The 20914-nt window shown below is 39.9% G+C and overlaps 1 protein-coding gene across 1 annotated transcript in view; it reads left to right on the top strand.

Moving 5' to 3' along the window:
* Window positions 1–20914, top strand: part of WDFY3 (WD repeat and FYVE domain containing 3) — a 145710-nt gene that overhangs the window by 23652 nt on the left and 101144 nt on the right. Inside the window, exons 3-7 of the mRNA XM_050895386.1 lie at window positions 3734–3857; window positions 12792–12901; window positions 13973–14134; window positions 16003–16195; window positions 19407–19593. Coding sequence (XP_050751343.1) covers window positions 3734–3857; window positions 12792–12901; window positions 13973–14134; window positions 16003–16195; window positions 19407–19593 — 776 coding nt within the window. The remainder of the gene's footprint in view (window positions 1–3733; window positions 3858–12791; window positions 12902–13972; window positions 14135–16002; window positions 16196–19406; window positions 19594–20914) is intronic.

A 20914-nucleotide genomic window follows, 5' to 3' on the forward strand; every position in this document is an offset into this window, starting at 1 on the left:
AGGTCTCATCTGTCCCTATTACACGGGGATTTTTTTCCTTGCATTTCATATAAATGCATCTTGTCTTCCTGCATTCAAGAGGCTGAGCGGTTGCGATGTCATATTTATTTCTACTTCCACAGTTTACCTTTTTAGGTTCCTGGTTAATGCCCACTTCTTCTTTTGAGACTTACATATAAAGTCTGCTGTGGCTTCCTTGGCTTGTCTAGTTTTGTGTCTTCTGGAGTGTCAACCGTCTGTGGTACAGCTTCTTTTGGAACAATCCTGCTAGCTTATTAACTCTGCGAGCCAGAGTAAGACAAACTCTGAAACTGATTGGAATAAAAAATAGGACAGGAGAAATATTTAATTTTCCAAATAGTCTTATACAAGATTTTCAGTGGGAGATACGTTAAATCTTGGTTCACTCTAAATTCTGAGATGACTTTCCTCTGAGACCTACTTTTGCTGACAAGAAACACTAAAACATTGCTAGAAGTTCGTTCTTAAATTTTTTTTTCGTTCCTCAAACATAGTCCTTAGCTGCAAATGTTTTAAGCTATCAGTTAATAACTTGATTCAAATTCAGACTCTGAATCCCTCAGTTACTTTGCATAGGTAGTTATCTGTAGTTAGTTGAACAGGTTTAAGTGAGATTGAGTACTTTTTGTGTTACTGCCTTAAGCAAAGTCCATGATGGTGTACCATAGAAGCATTATCTGTTACAAGATTGGAATGTGTGTGTTAGGAGGAGAAAACCCCAAATAAACTGTGGAGCTCAGATCAAGACTTCCATACCACACCTTGATGTGTACTTCAGAATGTCTATTGTACAGAGTAGTGAGCTGCTGGAAGTGGGAGCTGCGTGCGTTTGGCTGGAAGCAGGGAGAGTGTGTGTGTGTGAAATCCAGGAAATAGTTCGGGAAGAAGCATGATTTTTACTGAATGCAGAAATCTAGAGTGAGGAAGGTAAGTCTGCTTCCCATGGGCATCCAAGTGACCAGCAACAGGCAGCCAGTTAAATAACCAGTGTATCTGGGAGCTCTTGTGAGGCTTTCTTGCTTAACCATGTATGAGTTTTGGGGGGTTTTGGTTTTTTTTTTCTCTCTTCAGAGGTATCTGAAATTTTGTGTGAAATGCAGTTCCATTTTCTTCCTGATATTTTGAGGATTATTAATCAGTAAATCCAGAGGAGCTAAAGCATTCCTAACTTTGGTTTATAGATACAGCATGTCTCAAACACGCTGTCGTGTAAACCATCTTGCTAGTTCTGGTAATGAATGAGTTTACAGACCATTTCTGTTTCCTCATTGTTCAAGGAGTCTTATGAAATTATGAATCACATAGTAATGAAAAGCTAAATCGGTGCATAATTAACAAAAAATTGGCCCTTTGGAAGAGTACTCAAAAGGCTCCTTTCAGAGTTCGATGCGTTCGTGGAAGCATTGCTCTACTGCCATGGTAGTAACGCTTTTGCAGTATATGAAAAAAGTGGATGGAATGATGAAGAGGCTGGTTTTGAATAAATGGTACATTGTTTACATTTTCTTGAAAGAGCCTTGCTTTTCCTTATTAAAAAGATATTTTCCTGGTAAAATGTTTCATATCCTAGTCCTGTTTTTTCCTACCACCTTTAGTCAAAGAGTATATCAATATCCAATGCAGATGCTTGTTCTAAAAGGTGCAAACTTGGTTATGGGGCAACTAATTAAAAACTAATTCACCTCAGTCAACCTTTTACTGTAACTTTGAGCTCTCTGCATTTCCTGGGATCTGCTGACAACCCTAGGCAAGCTCCGGACAGGTAACAGGGCTATTAGTTTTTCCTCTTTCCTTGGTTTGAGTGAAAGAGCTTTAAACAGTTAATGATGGCAAGATGCTCTGCCAGTGTGCATTCTAGTGTAGATAATCTTGCTTAGGTTATACCAGTGAACACGCAAGCCTTGAGGCCCTCTTTCCTTCTAATAGCCTTGTGGAAGTTAGAGGCTCTTGGATGAACTGGGAGCTGACACAGACAACTGCAAAAGGAGGTCTTGTGAAAGGTTTAGGGAAATTTGGATTGTCTGTACTGGGAATGTTGCATACTCTCTAGTCCAAATGAGGGGTGTTTTTCTTGGTTTGCCAAAAACAGTTGTCTGCCTGTAACATCTGGGCTCCTGTTTGCTTTCTTTATTGATAATGGTGGTTGAAATTTCCTGTATGAGAAATGCTTAAGTTTTTGGTGAAAAACATTTTTATTGTGAGGAAACTGAGTGTTCAATTTCAATGTTGTATTTCTGGCTTCGTTTCATCATGACTTTGCAATGCGAGCAGGCAGGAAAAATATTTTTGGCTATTCTGTAATGTGCCAGAGCAACTGATACTAATGGGAGTAAGAAGTCAAACTTAGACAAAGGTTATTCTGTCTTCTGCCTTTTAAGTTTTCTTCAGTAACTTTGGGGTTCTAAGGGAAGTCAGCACCACAATTATCTTGCATCTGTGTTGGCTGCAATATTGTGGATTTCACTGGATGTCCCTGGACTTAAGAGTGACCTCAGTCAAGTATGTCAGCAGCTCAGCTGTAATCGTATAACTGTAATCGTGAGTCACCCAAGGAAAGGAGACGAGGGTGAAGCAGCTGTTGAGTCCAAATCAATTGTACTGCATCCTCTTTCTGAGGGGCAAATATAACATGTTGAACTGAAGTTTTATTAGAAAAATACTGTAATCTTTTATGCTTCCTGGCTCATCGGTGACAGTCCTGCAGGTTACGTAAATAGTAAATAGCCCTGAGGGAGAAAAATGTAAACGAGCAGAGAATTATTGAGACCCTTCAGGTGTTTAGCAGGCTATTCTGTTTTTTCAGCACTGACACAAGTGACGATACCAGAATTCAGATTGCGTGCTTTCTTTGATAATGAATATCATGGTTTTACTGTGACCGTTTTAGTGCAAGGTTTACATCACAAGTGTGGATGGAGACTGCTTTTTGTGTGCAGTCTTGAATGAAAAGTAAATTACCTCAACAACTAGCTAATCCATTTTGAGATAATGTCGTGTTCCATAGCTTAGTGCAATACCACCTGAGTTAACGCATTTCTCCCTGTTAAATGTGATTCAATAATTTAATAACCAAATGAATGCTTAATCATGAAGAATAAGTTACTAGAATTAAGTGACAATTTATTAAAAAAAAATTCCCTAGTAACTACTGCTGTTATGTTCAGGAGGATCTCAAGAGAGACCTTGGGATGCCAGCAACATGGGAGGCTTCCTGGTATCATCAGTTTATCAAGAGAAGACTTAACAGGGCAGTTCTACTTCCTAGTCCCTTCTAGAAGATCTTACACACATCGTTCTGTACATGCAGTTCACTCCTGTGGGATATTTAGGTCCAGCAGATAGTAAAGGAGTTGCTCTTAAAAACAGAACTCCTGTTGGAGAATTTGCTCTGGTATCTAGTCTTTACCCCATTACGTGCAATCTCAGTCTTTTGGGGCTCTGTGGGGTTTTCATCTTGCAAGAAAACTCATGATTCCTTTTCCCCCCTTCATTCATCAGATCTTACCTCCCTGAATGATGGCTTAATTCCAACTATGAATGTATCTTAGAGCATGCACTGTGAAAACCAGTACAGTGATGAATACTGCAGCAGGAAAACAAAAACTTACAGTCTCCATAGTAATATTCCTTCTTCGCAAAGGAAGGTGGTAGTTCATAGTGATCCTTGTAAACTGAATGACTTTTTGATGCATCCATTTTTCTTTTGTTTTAGGTGTTTGGAAATGCTCCTCCAAGTACAATGACAGAAAAATTTTCTGACCTCCTGCAGTTTACTACTCAAGTGTCACGACTGATGGTGACTGAAATTCGACGGAGAGCATCGAATAAATCCACAGGTATTGCATAGGGCACAAGTTTGGGCTTTGTGAGATATGCATCATGAATTTCAGATCAGTCAGAATACTATGAGCTGCCATCCACAGCAACTGTGCAGGCTCAGAAATTGAAGTCTTCACAGCAAAAAATGCGTTGTCTTCCGTTTCTTTGGGCTGAGAGAGGAGGAGGCAGCTAGAGTTTTCCTCCCTGGGTTACGGAGAAAGCTGAGTTCCACAAACCTGACAACACATCAAAGAGGAGTGAGCTAAGTTGTATCACCTACTAATAGAAGGAGACCAAGAACATGCATGTGGACAGCTGCTGTATCTTGCCTGAGGTGCCTGTTGGTGGTATGTTTTGTCCCTTGGATATGTTAACATTCCAAAAACATGCATTTTAAATTAGCTGTTGGCCTGGAAGCTAATAAGATGTGAAAGTACAGCAAGTCCCACATTAGGACCAACAACGCCAGCACTAGAAAAATGTTGGTGGACTCCTCTTTTGCTCTGTTTATTAAATGTCAGAGTGAGACTTGGTTCTGCTGAACCCTGAATGTGTCATAACCTGACCACGTATTGGGAGTTGCATAAATGAGGACAATGCACCAAGAAGGCATGTTTCATTAGCTTTCCTTTTTGATTTCCTCTTCTGAAGAGGAGCACTTCTGAGAAGTATCAAGTTTTTGTCTACTAGATAATTTTAAGATCTGTGGTAGCTTCTCAGTTTGGATTTGGTGGTAAATAAGGAAATAGCGGGCTGGAAAAGGCTGTGCAAATTATTACGCATGAAGTCAGGAGTCACAAACTGTGCCAATTACAATTTCTTTCCATTTTAAGTAGAGTGACTAACAGTGAAACATTCCAGATGGCTAAACAGATATCGTAGACAAAACCTGTTCTCTATGGGTAAACAGGCGCAAAATGTCTTTTCTTTGGGTATTTAGGGGAAATGAATGTCCAACAGCCGTGCTGGCAGAATGGTGGTGTTCATTTGACCTTTTTTCCTGGGGAACATCTGTTATGCCTGCTAGTCAGTTGGATTCTGCTAAGAATGGCCATTTTTGTGTGTTTATTACTTAAGCCATACCTCTACTTGTTGCTCCAAGATAATCCAGTTGTCATCCTTGAAACCTCACAAGTCAGAGGTATATTTTATTGGTGGTGGTTTTTGGGGGGTTTCTTGTTTTCTACTTGGAAACTTAACCACAATGACTTAAAAGACAGTTTGGTACTCTTCTAAGCTTTAACGTAATGAGTACCAATGTTTTTATTAAAATGGAAAGCAGTCATTTTTCCTCCGTTATCAAGATTGCTATTACTTCGGTCAGTAAACCCTTTTCAGACTTCACATAAGAAGGCCTGATAGGTCTGTGTTCTGCAATTGCATTGTGACTCCTGGCGGGACCAGGGAGTTGCAGTTTGCTCTCCAGAAATGACCAATTAACAAGCTGTTAAAACTCATAGTTTGCAGACTTCTGTGTTAAACTGTTTAGAGCTAGATACGCATTTCCTGTGATAGTGAAAAAAATAATAGAAATTCTTGGCTTTTTAGAATATGCTTTATGTTAAAGACGTAATATTGTGTCTATGGATTGTGAAGGCTCTTGCGTGTTTTTCTTTTTTTTTTTTTTTTTTTTTTTTTTAAACCTTCCATTCTTTTTTGTGTACCAAACAAAAAGACACAGCCTATCTTAATAGCTATTAACAGGTAATTATATCTCCTAGCATGTTTTTAAAAGTGAAAAGCTTCAGTAAGGACTATATGCAGGAAATGTCTCTGGTAATATCCAAGTACAAATTCCTGATGGCGTGAAGTGCTCTGTTTAAGTCAACAAAATTGCTGAGCTTGTTTTAGAGACAGGCTTTCCATACAAACGTTATCAAAAGTCAACTTTAGATAGTTAACGAAAGGGAAGAAATTTTACAAGAACTTGCTTTCTATCTATAAAGACATAAATGCGTTGGCAGTATTTTGCAGTTGGGAATGTGGTATGATTACATCTTACCTGTTGGTGTGTTGGGGTTTTTGTTTGTTTGGTTTTGTGTGTCCCGTCCCCCCCCCCCCCCCCATCTCATAATGGAGCACAGGGCAATTTTTTTCATTAAGCCTTTGAATATTTATGCTAATAGCTATGTGAATAATGCCTGCCATCATGGAGGCATATCTCAGTTATTCTTGGCAGACTGTAGTAGTTTTCTCAGAACAGCATTTCATGATTTAGTAGTAACTGTGCCAGCACCCTATCTTAAGTAGTCTCTGAACGTTGCCATTGTAGTTATGTGTTCAACTACAATTTCAGCTGTCTTAGTTCTCTAGTATGGATGTAACCTTGGAGTAAGAAAAATGAAGCAGTTAAAACTGAGTTAAATTATCTTGAATGTTTAAGTCTTTGCTGTACAACAGTGATAACTTGCAGGTGACAGCAATAACCATATCTATGAGGAGTAGTGCATGGTTTCCCTTGCCCTGGGGTATCTAGTCCGTTTTAGAAGATGGTGGGGTCATGGTTGAGATAGCTCTATATACTTGAGATTTTTAGCTGCCAAACTTTCCACAAATAAATCCGATTTCGTGTCTGAATTGATCAAAAAGTTGTGGTAGTACTATGCTAAAATATATGTGCAAACATCTATTTCTGGCATAGTCTCAGTTCCAAAATGAACCTTTCTTTTGGGAGCAAGTGCATCGAGCTCAGGGCTGAAAAGGATAGACTTCTTAAACAAAGGACAGGGACAGCTGGAATCTTGGTAGAATAAATGTGCCTACTAATGGCTACTTTGGCTACTGATGCTGGAGGGGAAGCAACACTTTTATTTTATGTATTTTTCAAAAGACATACCCTAGGTGTAATTGGTTCCTCTGTGATTTTGCACATATTTCAACAGCATGTCCTAGAGTGTTTGGCACATCATCATAATTTAGACCCAATGCAAAGATAAGCATACGGCAGGGAAGGTTAGTTCAGGCGATCCCTCTGGTACGGACAGCAGGACTTGTGTGCGGTTTCAAGGTGTCTAGCTGGGCTGATGCACGGTGGAGAGTGGTCCCCAAAGTTCTCTGTGTGGAGGTGGCTGGTGTGCAGGTAGGCGGGCAGGAGAGCTGCTCTCTCCATGCCACAGGTGCCATGAGCTGAATAGCCTGGGACCTTTTGGTTTATCATTTCAGTGAGTACCTGTACCTTGTACATGAGAAATCCCAACTACTGAATAGTTTCACATTGCAAAATTAAAGGTAAGTGCATAAAGCTGTCCTGCCCGGATCAAACCGTGAACCTGCGTAACTGAGCGGTGGGTTCCTGGCTGCGGTCACTAATAAACAGAATGCAAGAAACAGGGCAAGTACAGAGTACACCTTTCTCTTTCACTCTTAACAGCTGCTCATATTTCAGCAGTTGAAGGTGTGCAGACCTGTGATTTGGTACCTTGTAGTGGTTATTCCATGTTTACTAAAATTGGTTTCTAACTCAGTCCTATGTTGTCTGCATCTCAAGCACACCAAATGACATACTGACAGCTCCCATTATTTAATGTATTAGGATATATAAACAGTTGATGTCACAGGGAGGTTCAGAGTGATTCCCTTAGTGATAGGCAATCCTGCAACCTGGAAGGTCCTTCCCCAGTCAGAATATGAATAAGTGTTTGTGGGGACACTCCGTGAAACCTGTGCAGAAGGGTAGAAAATTGAAGAACGAGAAAGCAAAATGGTTCATCACAGGGCTGGAACATTTTAACCTCCTTTCAAGGTCAATTTCAAAAGTTTGGGTTTTGGGTTTTTTTATGATTTCATGTGTACTAGTCTGTGTACATCACTGTTTTATGCACCTTTTAAATTCAATTTAGTTGTGTCTTGCTTCGTTGATTTTAGTCAATGTTTCATTCCGTATTTGCAAGATTCTCTGTATGTCGTTGTCTCAGTCTTTACTATTTAATGCTAAATTTATTTTTACCATATCTCTAGACTGTTCAGCTAATCCCTCCTACTTCCAGAAACAACATTTTCAGTTACTGTTTATACCCTCTGAATGTTGTGGTGGTTTGGATTTTTGGGGGGGTTTTTTTTTGTTTGTTTGTTTGAGTTCCCCCTCCTTTCTTTCTCTTCCTCTTAATTTCACTGATTTACTCAAACTGTTTCACCAGTGAAAATGCTTTTAACCTCTTTAGGCTTTTCTCTAACAGATCTACTGAAAGACTATCATTATCTCATCTTCAAACCACTTTGGGAGACCAAATTGGTAAACATTCATCATCATCAGGTTTAACCATTGCCGAAAACCACAGCAGTGGTTTGTATTTGGCCTCTGACAATGCCTACCTTTACTCTTTTTAAAATTCCATTAATCTGCAAACTCTGCTTTTATTGTTCCTTTTTATTGCAGTTTACCTCTATCACATCAGCAGAACTAATTTTATGTTTGTCTTAAATACACAAGAGTTAGTGTTATTTTTTCAAGTGCATCTTGCATTTTGGGTAAGTTACTGATGGTAGTTAAAGGAAGCTTCTTATCTTCTACTAATAAATAGCCTTTCGGGCACCTCCTATAATGAAGTCTGAAGTCTTCCTGATAGTGTTACTTGTAGTGTCTGCTCCTCTTTGAAGAGTTGAGGATCTTTTTTGCTAAAATAAGTGGACTTAGGGACTGCTTTCAGACTTTTGTGGTATGTTAGTTAACTCTTCTTCTGTTGAGAAGAGAGTATGTTGGAAATGATCTCACATGCTGTGACTACACGTCTTGGTTTTTTCATTATATGTATATGTTTTTCCTGTCCTGTGGGTGACTTTGCTTTACACGGTGATTCTGTTTTGAATTTATTGAAATTGCTCTGAAAGGGAAGCAGTGTCCTATCAGCTATTCATGAGGAGTCAGTCCTGATCAATAACTGCTATATCTTGTTACTTTTGGTTAACTTTCAATTTATTTTTGATGGTCTTTACCAGATCTTATGCAAGGCAAGTGTAGTGCAATATAGTGCCTTTCCAAGAGATCCTAGAAAGCCTGTTCTTCAATCAACTGGGTTAGTGAGGCTAAATGCTGGCACAGTTGAGTTGTTTATCTTTCGATGAGCAGCCTTCCATCTCTGCACGCTGCAAAGGCATCAGCCGCTTCATATCTGCGGCTTGTGATGACAGCACTGCACTGTTCCTGATGATTGAAGGAAGACTTTTTGCCATCCAGTTTTTGTTTGGGTTGATACTTCTCTCTTACTATCTAGGCAGTTGGAGCGATTCGTATTCTTTAGGTATCTGACTGTGTTTCCAGGCATTCCCCACAAGAAGTAGTAGAGACTTCTTGAAGGCTCGATTAGAGAAGGGGTCCCTGACTTCAGCTTGCTCCCCACCACCCACCTGACACACCCACCAATACCTCCCACTCCCCCACCGCACCCTTTGGCATATGCACAGATATTTTTTCACTAATATTTCACTCTAGGATAAGAATAAGCTATACAAAAGTCTGATGATACTATTATATGCTGTTTATGGTACTAGAACATCTAACTAAAAGCTTCATGTACTGAATTTGTCCTTAGTGCTATTGCTATAGGCAATAACGTTGCTTGTAATGCAGTGCTGCTTTTTGCTAGCAATCTGAATGGGTCTAATCCCATTGCTTTCCATCTGCTGCTTTTCTGAAGTCCAGGATGCAAAGCACCCGTGTCATCTCTTACATATGAAACAAATTCTGGTGTTTTATTCTACCAAGCCTCTATCCCATATATACTGAATCCATGCTGAAAAATCTGACTACTGTGTATTAACCATGTAACCACATAATTGTGGTCATACTTATGCATACATGCTTGCACAGTTGTCAAGATATGTATGCTTACATATTATTTTGTAGGTTTTTCTCTTTGCTTTTTTGCTGTTTTTGCTAGCTAGCATATCCCAATCCTAGATTTAGTGGTTAGTTCTGCAGAAGTTGAAGGGCTAAGGACATCTGAGTGGGGCACACAGAGGATGTTATATTAAAAAGATGACTTGAGCACTTCAAAACCACGGAAAAGGTACAAGAAATAAATTAAGACTAGTGCTGATGATAGAAATTAATCTTAAATGATAGTGCTATCAAATTTGCTCAGAGCAGATGACAAGAGAACTTCTTCCTGCACTTAAAATGCTGTCTGTGTTTTAGGTAGTGCTTAATTAAGACTGACAGTTTTGAAACTGCTATTTATAGTGTTCAACTGCTATGCCATTTAGGATGCCAGCAGCATGACAACTTTTTCAGAAGCATGTACTTAACCCCTGAGTCTCACTTTCAAAGATGACTAAAAAAGCCCCTGTTCTGCAGGTGGCTTTTGGGGAGATTATGCCCAAAGGAGGCTGTGCACACCCTGTTTGGTACCAGTCATACCTGCTTACAGTCAGAGACTGATTGCCCAGCTGTCTGTGGTCAGATAGAAAGAGAACGGGCCTACTAAATAGCACTTAGTGATGGGCTGGTGGGGCACTGTCATTGTGGAAGCAGCACATGCTTTAGACAATCTTGCCACTCAGAATTTAGGAAAGTGGCTTTTGCCAGGAATTCTGGCATTTTGTGTATGCTTCTAGTGTAGGAGCTATGGCTGTGGCATGGCTGTTGTGCTTTCTAAGCTAGTCTGCTCATACACCCAACCATCTGGCCAATGTTTTGCACCGATGGTTTTGGAAAACAAAGTGCCCACCAGGTACTTCAGGTCAGCGTGCTGGGAAGTTGCTGCATGTCTGCACTTGTGTGAGTTTTTAAAATTGCCTTACCTTTCACCTTGGTATTTCAAGCTTTGTTTTATCTCAGTCAGTCTCATGCAGGGATTTGGTAGGTGCCTCTCCTTACTTCAGCACCAGAATTGGAAAAGCCAGTGGTTTGTACAAAAACCTGTTATGGGAATAAGGCTGCAAAACAAAAACATGGGAAAACAGCCATTGCACAAATGAACCAAATCTGGATTTTTGCCTTAAATCTGTCTCTCTTTCTTTATCTTTTTTCTAGGATTATGACTATAAAAGGGTTTCTGGGCTTTAGGGAAAAATACATCCTCTTTGCACTGGAAGGGAATGAAACTGACACCAGCATGGCTGATGTGAAATCCCCATGAGTGAGACATCAAATAGAACTTTTTCCGTGTGAGAGAAAATTGTAGAATAAGAGAGGTCTCTTGTCTGACCTCCTGCTCACAGCCAAATCAACTGTGAGATGGGAGCAGGTTGCGCAGGGCTCGATCCTGTTGTGTCTTGAAAACCTCCAAGGCTGGAGACAGCACAGCCTCTCTGGGCCCCGTTTCAGTGCATCTCTGTCCTCGGGGTGGCTGGAAATTTCTCCTTATATGCAGTCTGAACCTCTCTTGATTTAAGCCTGTTGTCTCTCGCCCTCCAGCCATGCAGTGCTGTGAAGAGCCCGGCTCTGACTTCTCAATAGCTCCCCACACCGTGATGGGCACTGAGGCAGCTGTTCGGTGCCCCTGAGGCTGTCCCCTCTCCTGGCTGAGCAAGCCCTGGTTCCTCAGCCTGTCCTCACAGGGTTGGTGCTCCAGCCCCCAAACATCTCGGTGGCCCTCGGCTGAACTTCTGTTGATCATTGTCTTCCCTGTATTGCGTTAGGACTGAAACTGGTCGCAGCATTCCACACGTGATCTAACGAGTGTTGTGCAAAGGGGGGTAATCACTTTGCTTCATCTACCAGCTGTCCTCCTGTTGATAAAAGTGTTTCTTTACACCTTGATTTTTGTTATGTTGATTCACCAGTGGCTGATGGCTGTGGCTCTGTATGGTGATAGTCTCTCTTGGGAAAAGTTAGTTAGGAATGTAAAGCAAACAACTGTAGACATCTTCTAGGATCATCTACTTGGTAGGTTTACTAGTCCAGCTCAGCTTACAGTCTGGTGCTCCAGAAAATTATCTTTTCAGTGTAGTCAGTGCTAGAAGTTTGATAAGTACTTTGCTGTATAAAATGTGTTTACTTTAGAACAAAGTCCTTCACAGGTATGTGCTGGGGAATCTTAATAGCAGATGAAGCAAACGAAACAAGATTAAAATTGGATTTTTCTTCAGTTGCTGATTTATTCCTCCGTTAGTAATTCCTTTGTAATTCCTTTTTTAAGCAATATTATGCACCTTCCTTTTCTGTCCTAGCTGACACTAAAAGCACTGAAGATGATTGATATGCAGTTATTAATGAAAAATGCTTTTAGATTTCCCTTAAGGGTAGTGGACAGTCATCATGACTGGCATTATAGATTTCTTAACATAAGTGTGTATTCAGACAGGAGTGAAATAGGATTGCATTTTCTGTTGATTTATTTATTGAGCCTGATAACTTGTTTACTAGGCTGAATATTTATCTTTGGCTCTGACTGATACGGAATAGCATCTAATTCCAGAAGTGGTTCCCGGATCATAAGAATTAACCATAAGTTGTTAGTGTTTTCATTTCCCAAAAAATGTAGGATGGGGATGTGGTAATTGCTGATCTTAGTCTTAATTTTACCTTTTGTTCCTGTTTTTTATTCCTTTTGTCTTTCTGCACCTCTCCTTCCCTCCAATCTTTTCCCATTATCCTCTGTACAGTTGTTTCAGTGCAGTGCTTTTTTTCAGAAATTGAATATAAGCTTTTCCCACTGAGACCACTAAATGATGCTGACTTCATGTCCCTGGAAAAGAGTATGTTGTATTTGTTAAAGCCAAAATACTCAAACAAAAGTTGCTGCATGTTACTGAAATCTGTCTGCTGGTTTAAAGGACGATGCATGACCTAAAAACATACATTTTGCAGCCTTGCTAGTGTCAAAGCCAAGTGTGTGTGTAAGACTGGAATGTGTGTCTGGAGAGTGTAGGCCTAAGCCTAGTCCTTTTTTCAAGTAGTGCTACAGAGGTGACTTCATGATCAGTGCTCGGGACTGCTCAGAGGACATGTTTCCTTCTGCAGACTATCAGACTGAATTCTTACTATATTTTTTTAACTGCCCCCCCTACAGAGGCTGCAAGTCGTGCCATAGTCCAGTTTCTGGAGGTCAATCAAAGTGAAGAAGCAAGTAGAGGTTGGATGCTGCTCACCACAATCAATTTACTAGCTTCATCAGGACAGGTTAGTCTTAAACAGCAAGGCTAAAAATAAATTGTAGGGTGGGAGAGACAAAAGCAATAAAACAATGAACTGCATGAACACGCACTAAAAGATGTTGTAACTATATTCTGCTTTCTATGTTAAGATCCTTTTTCTGTTATACTGCCACAGAACTTCTGCTTTAGCTCCTTGTGGTTTCAGTTGCCTAAAAAAAAAAAAATCATAATTTTGGAACTTTAATTTATAATGTTCTCTTGAATTATGCACACAACTTTTATTGTTCCCCAAAAGCTTCTCTTGCATGCTGCTGCTTAGTGCCCTATGAGATGCATGTCACATATAGCACCTAAATCACTTAGACTTTGATCTTGGGCTCCCCATTCAAGGAGGGCAATAGCAGTTGCGAAAAGTGAAGCCAGCAGCAGTGATGAGCGGGTGGTATTGTGAATCTTTACTGCCTCTGCTTTTGGGGCAGCCCTCCCCTCCATCAGAGAGCTGATCTCTGGCAATGTACTGGACAGCTGCGCGGTTTGTTCTTTCTGCTCTAATCTGCCTTTATAATTCAGCACATCATCTTATCTGTGTTTAGTATGTCACCAGCCTCCACCCCAGTTTGTCTTTTCTTCCCATTGATGCTTTCATGTTTTCTACTACCTCGCTCCTTATGCCTGCTTATACCTTGTTGCCAAGTGAGAGCATAAATTGAATAGTCCTCCTCCCACTCCCATTCTACTGCTACAAAGAATAGATGGCTAATAAGGGCTTGGCTGAAGGTCTTGTAATTTACTTGTAAGATTCTGTTGGCAGAGATTGTCAGTTTTTTGTTTTTTGTCCTGTGCAGTGACTGCTCCAAACTGTGGCTGTTAGATGCTGTTGTCATGTAAATAAATTATGATCCTATTTTTAAGGTTACTGTTTAGGTAGGCATTCAAGAATAAATGGTGAATCTGTACTGCTGTGTGGACACCTCACCAAAGGTGTGAGAAAGAAAAACCAGCATTTGAGTCAACTGTGTTATAGGAGCATGACTTTTTGAATATAGTGATATGCTGAACTGTTTTTTTTTTTTTTCTCTGTTTTCTTTTTCCTCAGAAAACTGTGGACTGCATGACTACAATGTCAGTGCCTTCCACACTTGTCAAATGTCTATATCTGTTTTTTGACCTTCCACATGTGCCTGAGGTAGTTGGAGGAGCACAGAATGAACTACCTCTCGCAGAGCGCCGAGCACTACTACAGAAAGTCTTTGTACAGGTAAGAAAGGTAAAATAGGTCATGGAATTTGCAAGAGAAATGGAAATACTTCATGTGAGAAAAGTCCAGAAACTTTTCACTTGAACCGGGTTTTGCTCTTCCTTGATTCTTGACAAACTGATGGCTCAGAGTAAGATGGATTTTCCTGCAAGCACAGTTGAGGTTAAATTTCCACTCCCCCTGTGGTTTTTGTCCTTGGCAAATATCTCCTCCACAAAAATGCATGCAGCTCTTCTGCGCAGCTGCTTGAAAGGAGCAACATGTTGACTATTATTCTGTTTTAATTTAACTGGTCCTAGTCTTTGGTATCTTTGGCTGTTACTGGTTGAAATAGACATAGTAAAAACCGTTAGTATTGATAATAATCTATGAATTAATTTAATATATGCTATTTTCCCTTTAATTATGGAAATAAACTATGAATATGGAAAAAAATAATTTAAATTTGGGAACCATCTGAGCTTGCAGTTACTATTACAATTATCCCCCAGATTTCCCAGGGAGACCAGGGACTCCATCTGACCTGCTCCTGCTTTCTGAAGTTTCAGTTGGAGATCTTGCAAAGAAATTCCCATATGTTCTCCTGATGAAACTTTTAGAAGGAGCTGACAGTTACTGCTAGAAAGGGGTCAGTGGTCATACTGCCAGTTTCCCCGTGCAAATTGCATGCATCTCTGTGTAGGGTTATTGTAGTCACATATGCAAAACCATAGAGGTCTGTCAGCAATCACATCCTTCAGGGATTTGAAGGCAGTGCTAAGATTTGTTAAGCATAACAGTTGAGAGGCATTTTGATACCTGCACTACAGAAATAAAGATGAGCCTTATTCCCACAATTACTAGCCACAATGTCTGCCCAGTAACAGTCACTATATGAGAAGATAGCCATTTGCCTCTTTTTTTTTTTTTTTTTTTTTTTTTTGTCTTAGTACTACAGGCTGTCTTCCAAAACAGAAATCATGATGTGCTGTGAGCTATCTTTCAGAAATTGCTTTGCTGTGTTTGTCAGCAGCGTTAATAAATGATCAGTGTTACCACATAGAGTCCCCCCCAATATACTACCACTCAGCTCTTTTCTGTCCCTCTTCAAGGGCCATAAAGTGGTGCTCTCAAATGAGCTGGCTGGAATGGGTGAGGTTTCAGATAGCTTCCAAACCTCCTCCTCTGGACGCAGACAGCCTTGCAAAAGTCTTCCTCCAGTTTCCTGAGAGGGAGCCTCAGCTTTTCCTGCACAACACACAAAATGGACATGAGATGTCCTCAAAACATGCAGAAAAGGGAGCACAACATAGTAACTTTAGTTGCATGGCTGCGTTTTGTCTTGTTTATGGTAATCTGGAAATTCAGATCCTGGTGCCAGTTATCCAGGTAGGTCTACAGTGTTGCTGTAGCCTTTCCTGACACACAGTTTTGGCTGTTTTCATTTGGCCAACATGTTATGGATGCTACTCTGCCAACAACCCATCGACAGCCTTCTTCCTGCATTAGGAAGGGATACAACAGTTTGCTTCGCAGAGCCTCTGCCCCACTGCAGCATTTAGACCTGTAAATTAGGTAACTGGCAGATTCTCCAGGAATGGAATAACCTGGTATCCATACAAGTATGCTGTGTCAGCCTAAGAGATTTAAACTCTGCTGCTAATCTTTTGTTAGTCATTTCAAATTGAACTGGGACTTGAAATAACCATGTGTTGAATAACCTTGTCTTCAATTCAAATTACAGAAACAACATGCAAAGGGAAAACAGCGCATTACCTTTTTTAATGTGTATGCTAAATGAAATAATGTTTTCACCTTTTACTAAGTCTAGGCAAAAATAGCAATGATCAGGGTATTAATGCTAGATGTTTCATGACTTATTATTTCAGATCCTAGTAAAATTGTGCAGTTTTGTGTCCCCGGCGGAAGAACTGGCTCAAAAAGATGATCTCCAGCTTCTATTCAGTGCAATAACCTCATGGTGCCCTCCCTATAATCTGCCTTGGAGGAAGAGTGCAGGGGAAGTACTGATGACCATATCGCGTCATGGCCTTAGTGTCAATGTAGTGAAATACATTCATGGTATGTGTCTTTATCCAACATTATTTATCAGGTTTTTCTGTTCTTCTTCTTTCATAGTCTTCTTAGTTAGGAAATAGGCATGAAAATAATAGATCAAGGAAAGCTTCCAGGCTTTTTGTTTGGACGTGTAAGTATTTACATACAGGTAAAATTTCAGAGCACTTGTGTAGTGAGAGAGATGTTTGTAGCTGAGCCTGCCTCATCCACATTTCAATTTAACATTGGAGGATAGAGTTTCCCCCCATGTTTTGGTGTAGAGTTTATGATAACTAAAAGGAAAGGCTTTCAGTAACTTCATTAACTGCTTGTATTGAAAAATATTCACTGGGAAGATGCATAAGTTTGTCATTTTTGCTGTGAGCATTAATTCTTAATGAGAGTTAGTTGGTTGTGGTCCTGTGTTTGAATTAGCAGCAGCAGCCCCTTGTAGAGGCAAGCTAGCAGTGCCCTGTTTACAGCTACTTGTCTGGGCACCACTCTAGCTGGCAATAAAAATGTGGAGATGCCTGAGGAAGCTGCAGGAAGAGGAACCAGCTCCATGTGTTCTGCTGACGCAGTTTGAGCTATTAGAAGCCCATGAAGGCTGCTGCCCTGTAGTAAATACTGGTGCATTACACAAACTGGGGAGAGCTAATTTGGGTATGCTGGGAGAAGATTCTTTTTCCCAGACATCTTGCTTTTGCAGGAGGAGTCTGGGTGAGACTGTTATAACCACCTCTGTGGTGGACTGTTTACAATGTACTCTCCATTATCCAGGACATCGGGGGTGGCATACCCTGATAACAGCAAAACCTGTGTAACACAGGCACTAGGAAATGCTCGAGGGAGCATGGTGTGTGGGCACAGAAACACTTGAGTGCAAACCTCCAAGTGCTGATTGATGGAATAGCCAACTGGCTTCCTCCCCTGTGGTCCAGCCCAGCTTCCCTGCGGGATCCCCAACCCAAGGACGTTGTCCCTATGACCTGGCCCAGGGAGGCTCTCCTTCACTTGGCTGAGACCCACACCTATGCCTGAAGGAGGCAGTCTCTCAGTACCAGTGGTCCTAGGAAGCTTACACGTAGCCTGTCCTAGAGTCTGTGTCACAACCAAGTGCGGAGATTTTGGGACACAGCTGGGGAGAGTCTGGCTGCTGGATGGGTTTGCAGCTCCCTGCGTTTTCCCTGTTGGCTGACTGACTAGATTGCTGACCGTTCAGCCAGCCTGCATTTCTTCTGCCAGGTCCTTGTCTTCCCTACCTTGCCATACAGCTTACAGATTGCAGGTTTTGTGCATCCTGAAGGCCAAAATAAAATCATCTCATGGGCTTAATCCAGCCTGCGAGCCACCAAGTGACTGAAGCAGCCAGAATCATTCCATTTTATCTCCTATCCTTTTTTGAGACAAATAGCATCCTGACTGTTTCAGGCATGGAAACTGTAGCATACAGAGGTATTTCTGTAGCTGGTTACAGATTTTGGTAGCTAATATAAGAAGTACTTCATTCATCATATATCTTTACAAGGGACTGGTTAAGGTCTGCTTAGCAAGGGCAGCTGCCAAGCTGGTTCATGACAAAGAATTTGCAAGAGCAAAGTGAGATGAAAACCAGTGTTGGAGAGGATATTAGCTGCCCGGGAGCAGCTTTGCATACAAAATACTTGTGTTGCATTAATTTAAAACTGCATGGATGTTTAGCTATATAGGATTTGAGGTAGGAAATTTGGTAGAATATGTTTCTAATATTATATTTAGGGCTTTTAGACTGTAGGACCACATAGAAGCATTTGTAGTTTTTAAATTGGAACGACTGTTGAAGTGAACTAATATCCTTATTATACATTTTAGCAGTGTACACCTACTGGAGAGAAAGAAACCCACAGTTTCCTCACACCCTGGAAAGCAAGTAGTTACAAGGCTTCAGAAAACCATTTTGACAGTTTATGAAATACGTCACCCTACTCCCACATTCTTCACAGAAAATTTCAGTTTGTGTTTTTTCTTGTGCTAGCAGCGTGTTTCCAATTCCAGTCAGAAAGAGGTGAATGTACACTATCACTTGGAAGCACAGAATAGTCATCAGTTAAGTATTTTCAGATAGGACTTAAAAGGTGATAGGTATTTTGCCTGCATCTGTAACAGCCTTCTGGTGGGTTTTTGATGAGTGTAGAAGGTGTATGTGTATATGTGAAAACGTTATGAAGCGCAATAAAGAAAAAAACGAGTTTTGACTGTGTCGTTTGGCATATTGCAGCTACTACCGTTATTTCTTCTCTATGGGCTTGATCCACAGAGGAGTGAGGCTGGTGCATCAAAAGGTAGTCTAGGTTCTTTAAAAAGTGAAATAAAATCTTAAAAAGAAAACCAGTCGGCATTCCGTCTTGCTTGTTGATAAAAAAATGAACCTGACTTAAGAGATAACAACATCTGTCAAGAGGCTCATCTCATATTCAGGAAAAAAGTTAAGACATTTTATCATATGCAAAGGAGCATCCTTTCACTATCTCATGCTTTGATTTGATCTCTGGGAAATTTTGTTATCAGTCTAGTTAGAAAGATTTGCACTTGTCTTGCGCATGCTGCGAAGTTAAAATAGCAGATAATTGAAGGGAGTATCTTTAAAACAGGAGTGCAACCTAAAATCTGACTATAGATTTGGGAAAGCTTTTTGCAACTGACCAATGAACTGATGGAGTGTGAGAGGTATGCAGAATGAGATGAGCTGTCTCTTTTTGATCAAGATTTATCGGGCAAGCAAATATGCCAGTCAAAGAAATGCTAACGAAAGTAGCAATAAGAAGGCATGATATAAAGGGTTATGTGTAGGGTTTTACCTAGCATCAGTAACAGTTTAATCAGTGCTTTGTATAACTTTGTGTTTTAAAAGAAAAAAAGATGTTTTAGAATTATTTACAGTTGCCATATTTGTCTTTTTATTCTGCTGAGTTATCCGGTCAAACTTTTTAGGTAAAAAAACCCTATTTGTCTACACAGTCTCCTCCTTACAAGAGTAAAGATTATAAAAGGGAGGAAGGGGTTGGCAAAAAGAGGTTAGAGTTCAGATCCAAAGCCACTTGAGAATTCTACTCGTCTTCAAGTGCTCTGTGATAGTAAATGTCATGTGATAAGAGATAATTAACAGTTACCTTATTGCCATGATTCTTGTACTAGTCATGCTTCTTGTGATTAATGTCAGTAAAATCCTAAATTTCTTAATTGTGATTCTTTTCAGAAAAGGAATGTTTGTCCACGTGTGTTCAGAACATGCAGCAGTCTGATGACCTTTCTCCCCTAGAAATAGTTGAGATGTTTGCTGGACTTTCTTGTTTCCTCAAAGATTCCAGTGATGTATCCCAAACGTTGTTGGATGATTTTAGGATATGGCAAGGATACAACTTCCTCTGTGACCTCCTCCTCAGGTATGCAAAAGTGCTTGAAGGAATACAGACAGATCACTGTGAGCTTTTCCTGAAAAGATTTCTCAATAAAGAATAGGTGAATAGGTTTGAACAAATAAGTGATTATACGTTATTATGAAATGAAGATATTAGGACCAAAGCATGAAATTATGTGCTTCTCTCCATTTATGAAACTGCATTGTTTAACTTTTTTATTCATTGGTACTGGTTTATTACTAAATGTTTCTGTATATGCTAAGAAAGCAGATGCTTAAAAACAACAGGTACTAAAAATGTAGAAAAAATTCAGAAAATGAAATTTTTACTGCAACTAGTGATTTTTGGGTTTGGCTGGGGTTTTTTTTTGTTTTGTTTTAACATACTATCGTAATGAAAAATCATGTACGTAAATATGATGCATGCTACTTAGTATTGAAGGCATGCTACTTAGTATTGAAGAGACATTTTTGTACAGAAGCTCTAATACCAGAGTGCTGGAGAGAACTCTCATGTTACTAGGGAATCAGTGTATATATGTATATATTTTTTTAATTTGTATTTTTTATTAAAGGTATTGCTAACTTGCTAATGCATCACAAAATATGGTAATGAAAATGCCTGCCCAAACGAAACTTGGATGTATGATCCATCCATGATTTTCTTTCTTTCCATGAAAGAAACTTCATTCTTTTATTTCTCACTCAGCAAATTAATGTCTGCTGCATTATTTGTGTAAAATCTGTGGTCAGTCTGTGTTGCTTTGTTTGGATATGAAGTTCTGAAGAAGCATGCTTAGCTGTTGAAATATATATGTGTTTTACAAATTCAAGACAGAAACTGGGAAATGATGTCTATGAGTGTACACCTTATGAAGTATACTCGGCTCAAAGACGCTTACAACGGTGCTGTAATGGCCATTAATGAGAAGTGTTAATGTTGTTATCTCCCTCTTCAAGTCGTTCATTTTGGATGCTAGGTTTTGGCACCCAAATATTTGAACTGAATTTTCTACTACGTGGTATGTTTTTGGTTTTTTTGTTTGTTTGTTTTAAATGGATACCAGACATAGACATGGCATTTGAAATTCTTAATCACAGTTAAAATTATTCATAAATTATCTTCTATGCCACAAAAGCTAAAACACCTATTAAGGAATTGTTATTGTTCTTGTAGTATAAAAGGTGTTTTTGAGTATGTTACATTTACTAACGCATTCATTCAAAGCAATGTAATTCAAACTCAGCTGTTTTCCAGAAACTGTCAGCCAGAGATTAGGTGGAATTTGAGGGGAACGCATTGTCATTAAGACTTTCATTTTCAGGTACAAAAGTGATCCTCTGTA

Source organism: Gymnogyps californianus, chromosome 4 (genome assembly GCF_018139145.2).
Source record: "Gymnogyps californianus isolate 813 chromosome 4, ASM1813914v2, whole genome shotgun sequence".
NCBI lineage: Eukaryota > Metazoa > Chordata > Aves > Accipitriformes > Cathartidae > Gymnogyps > Gymnogyps californianus.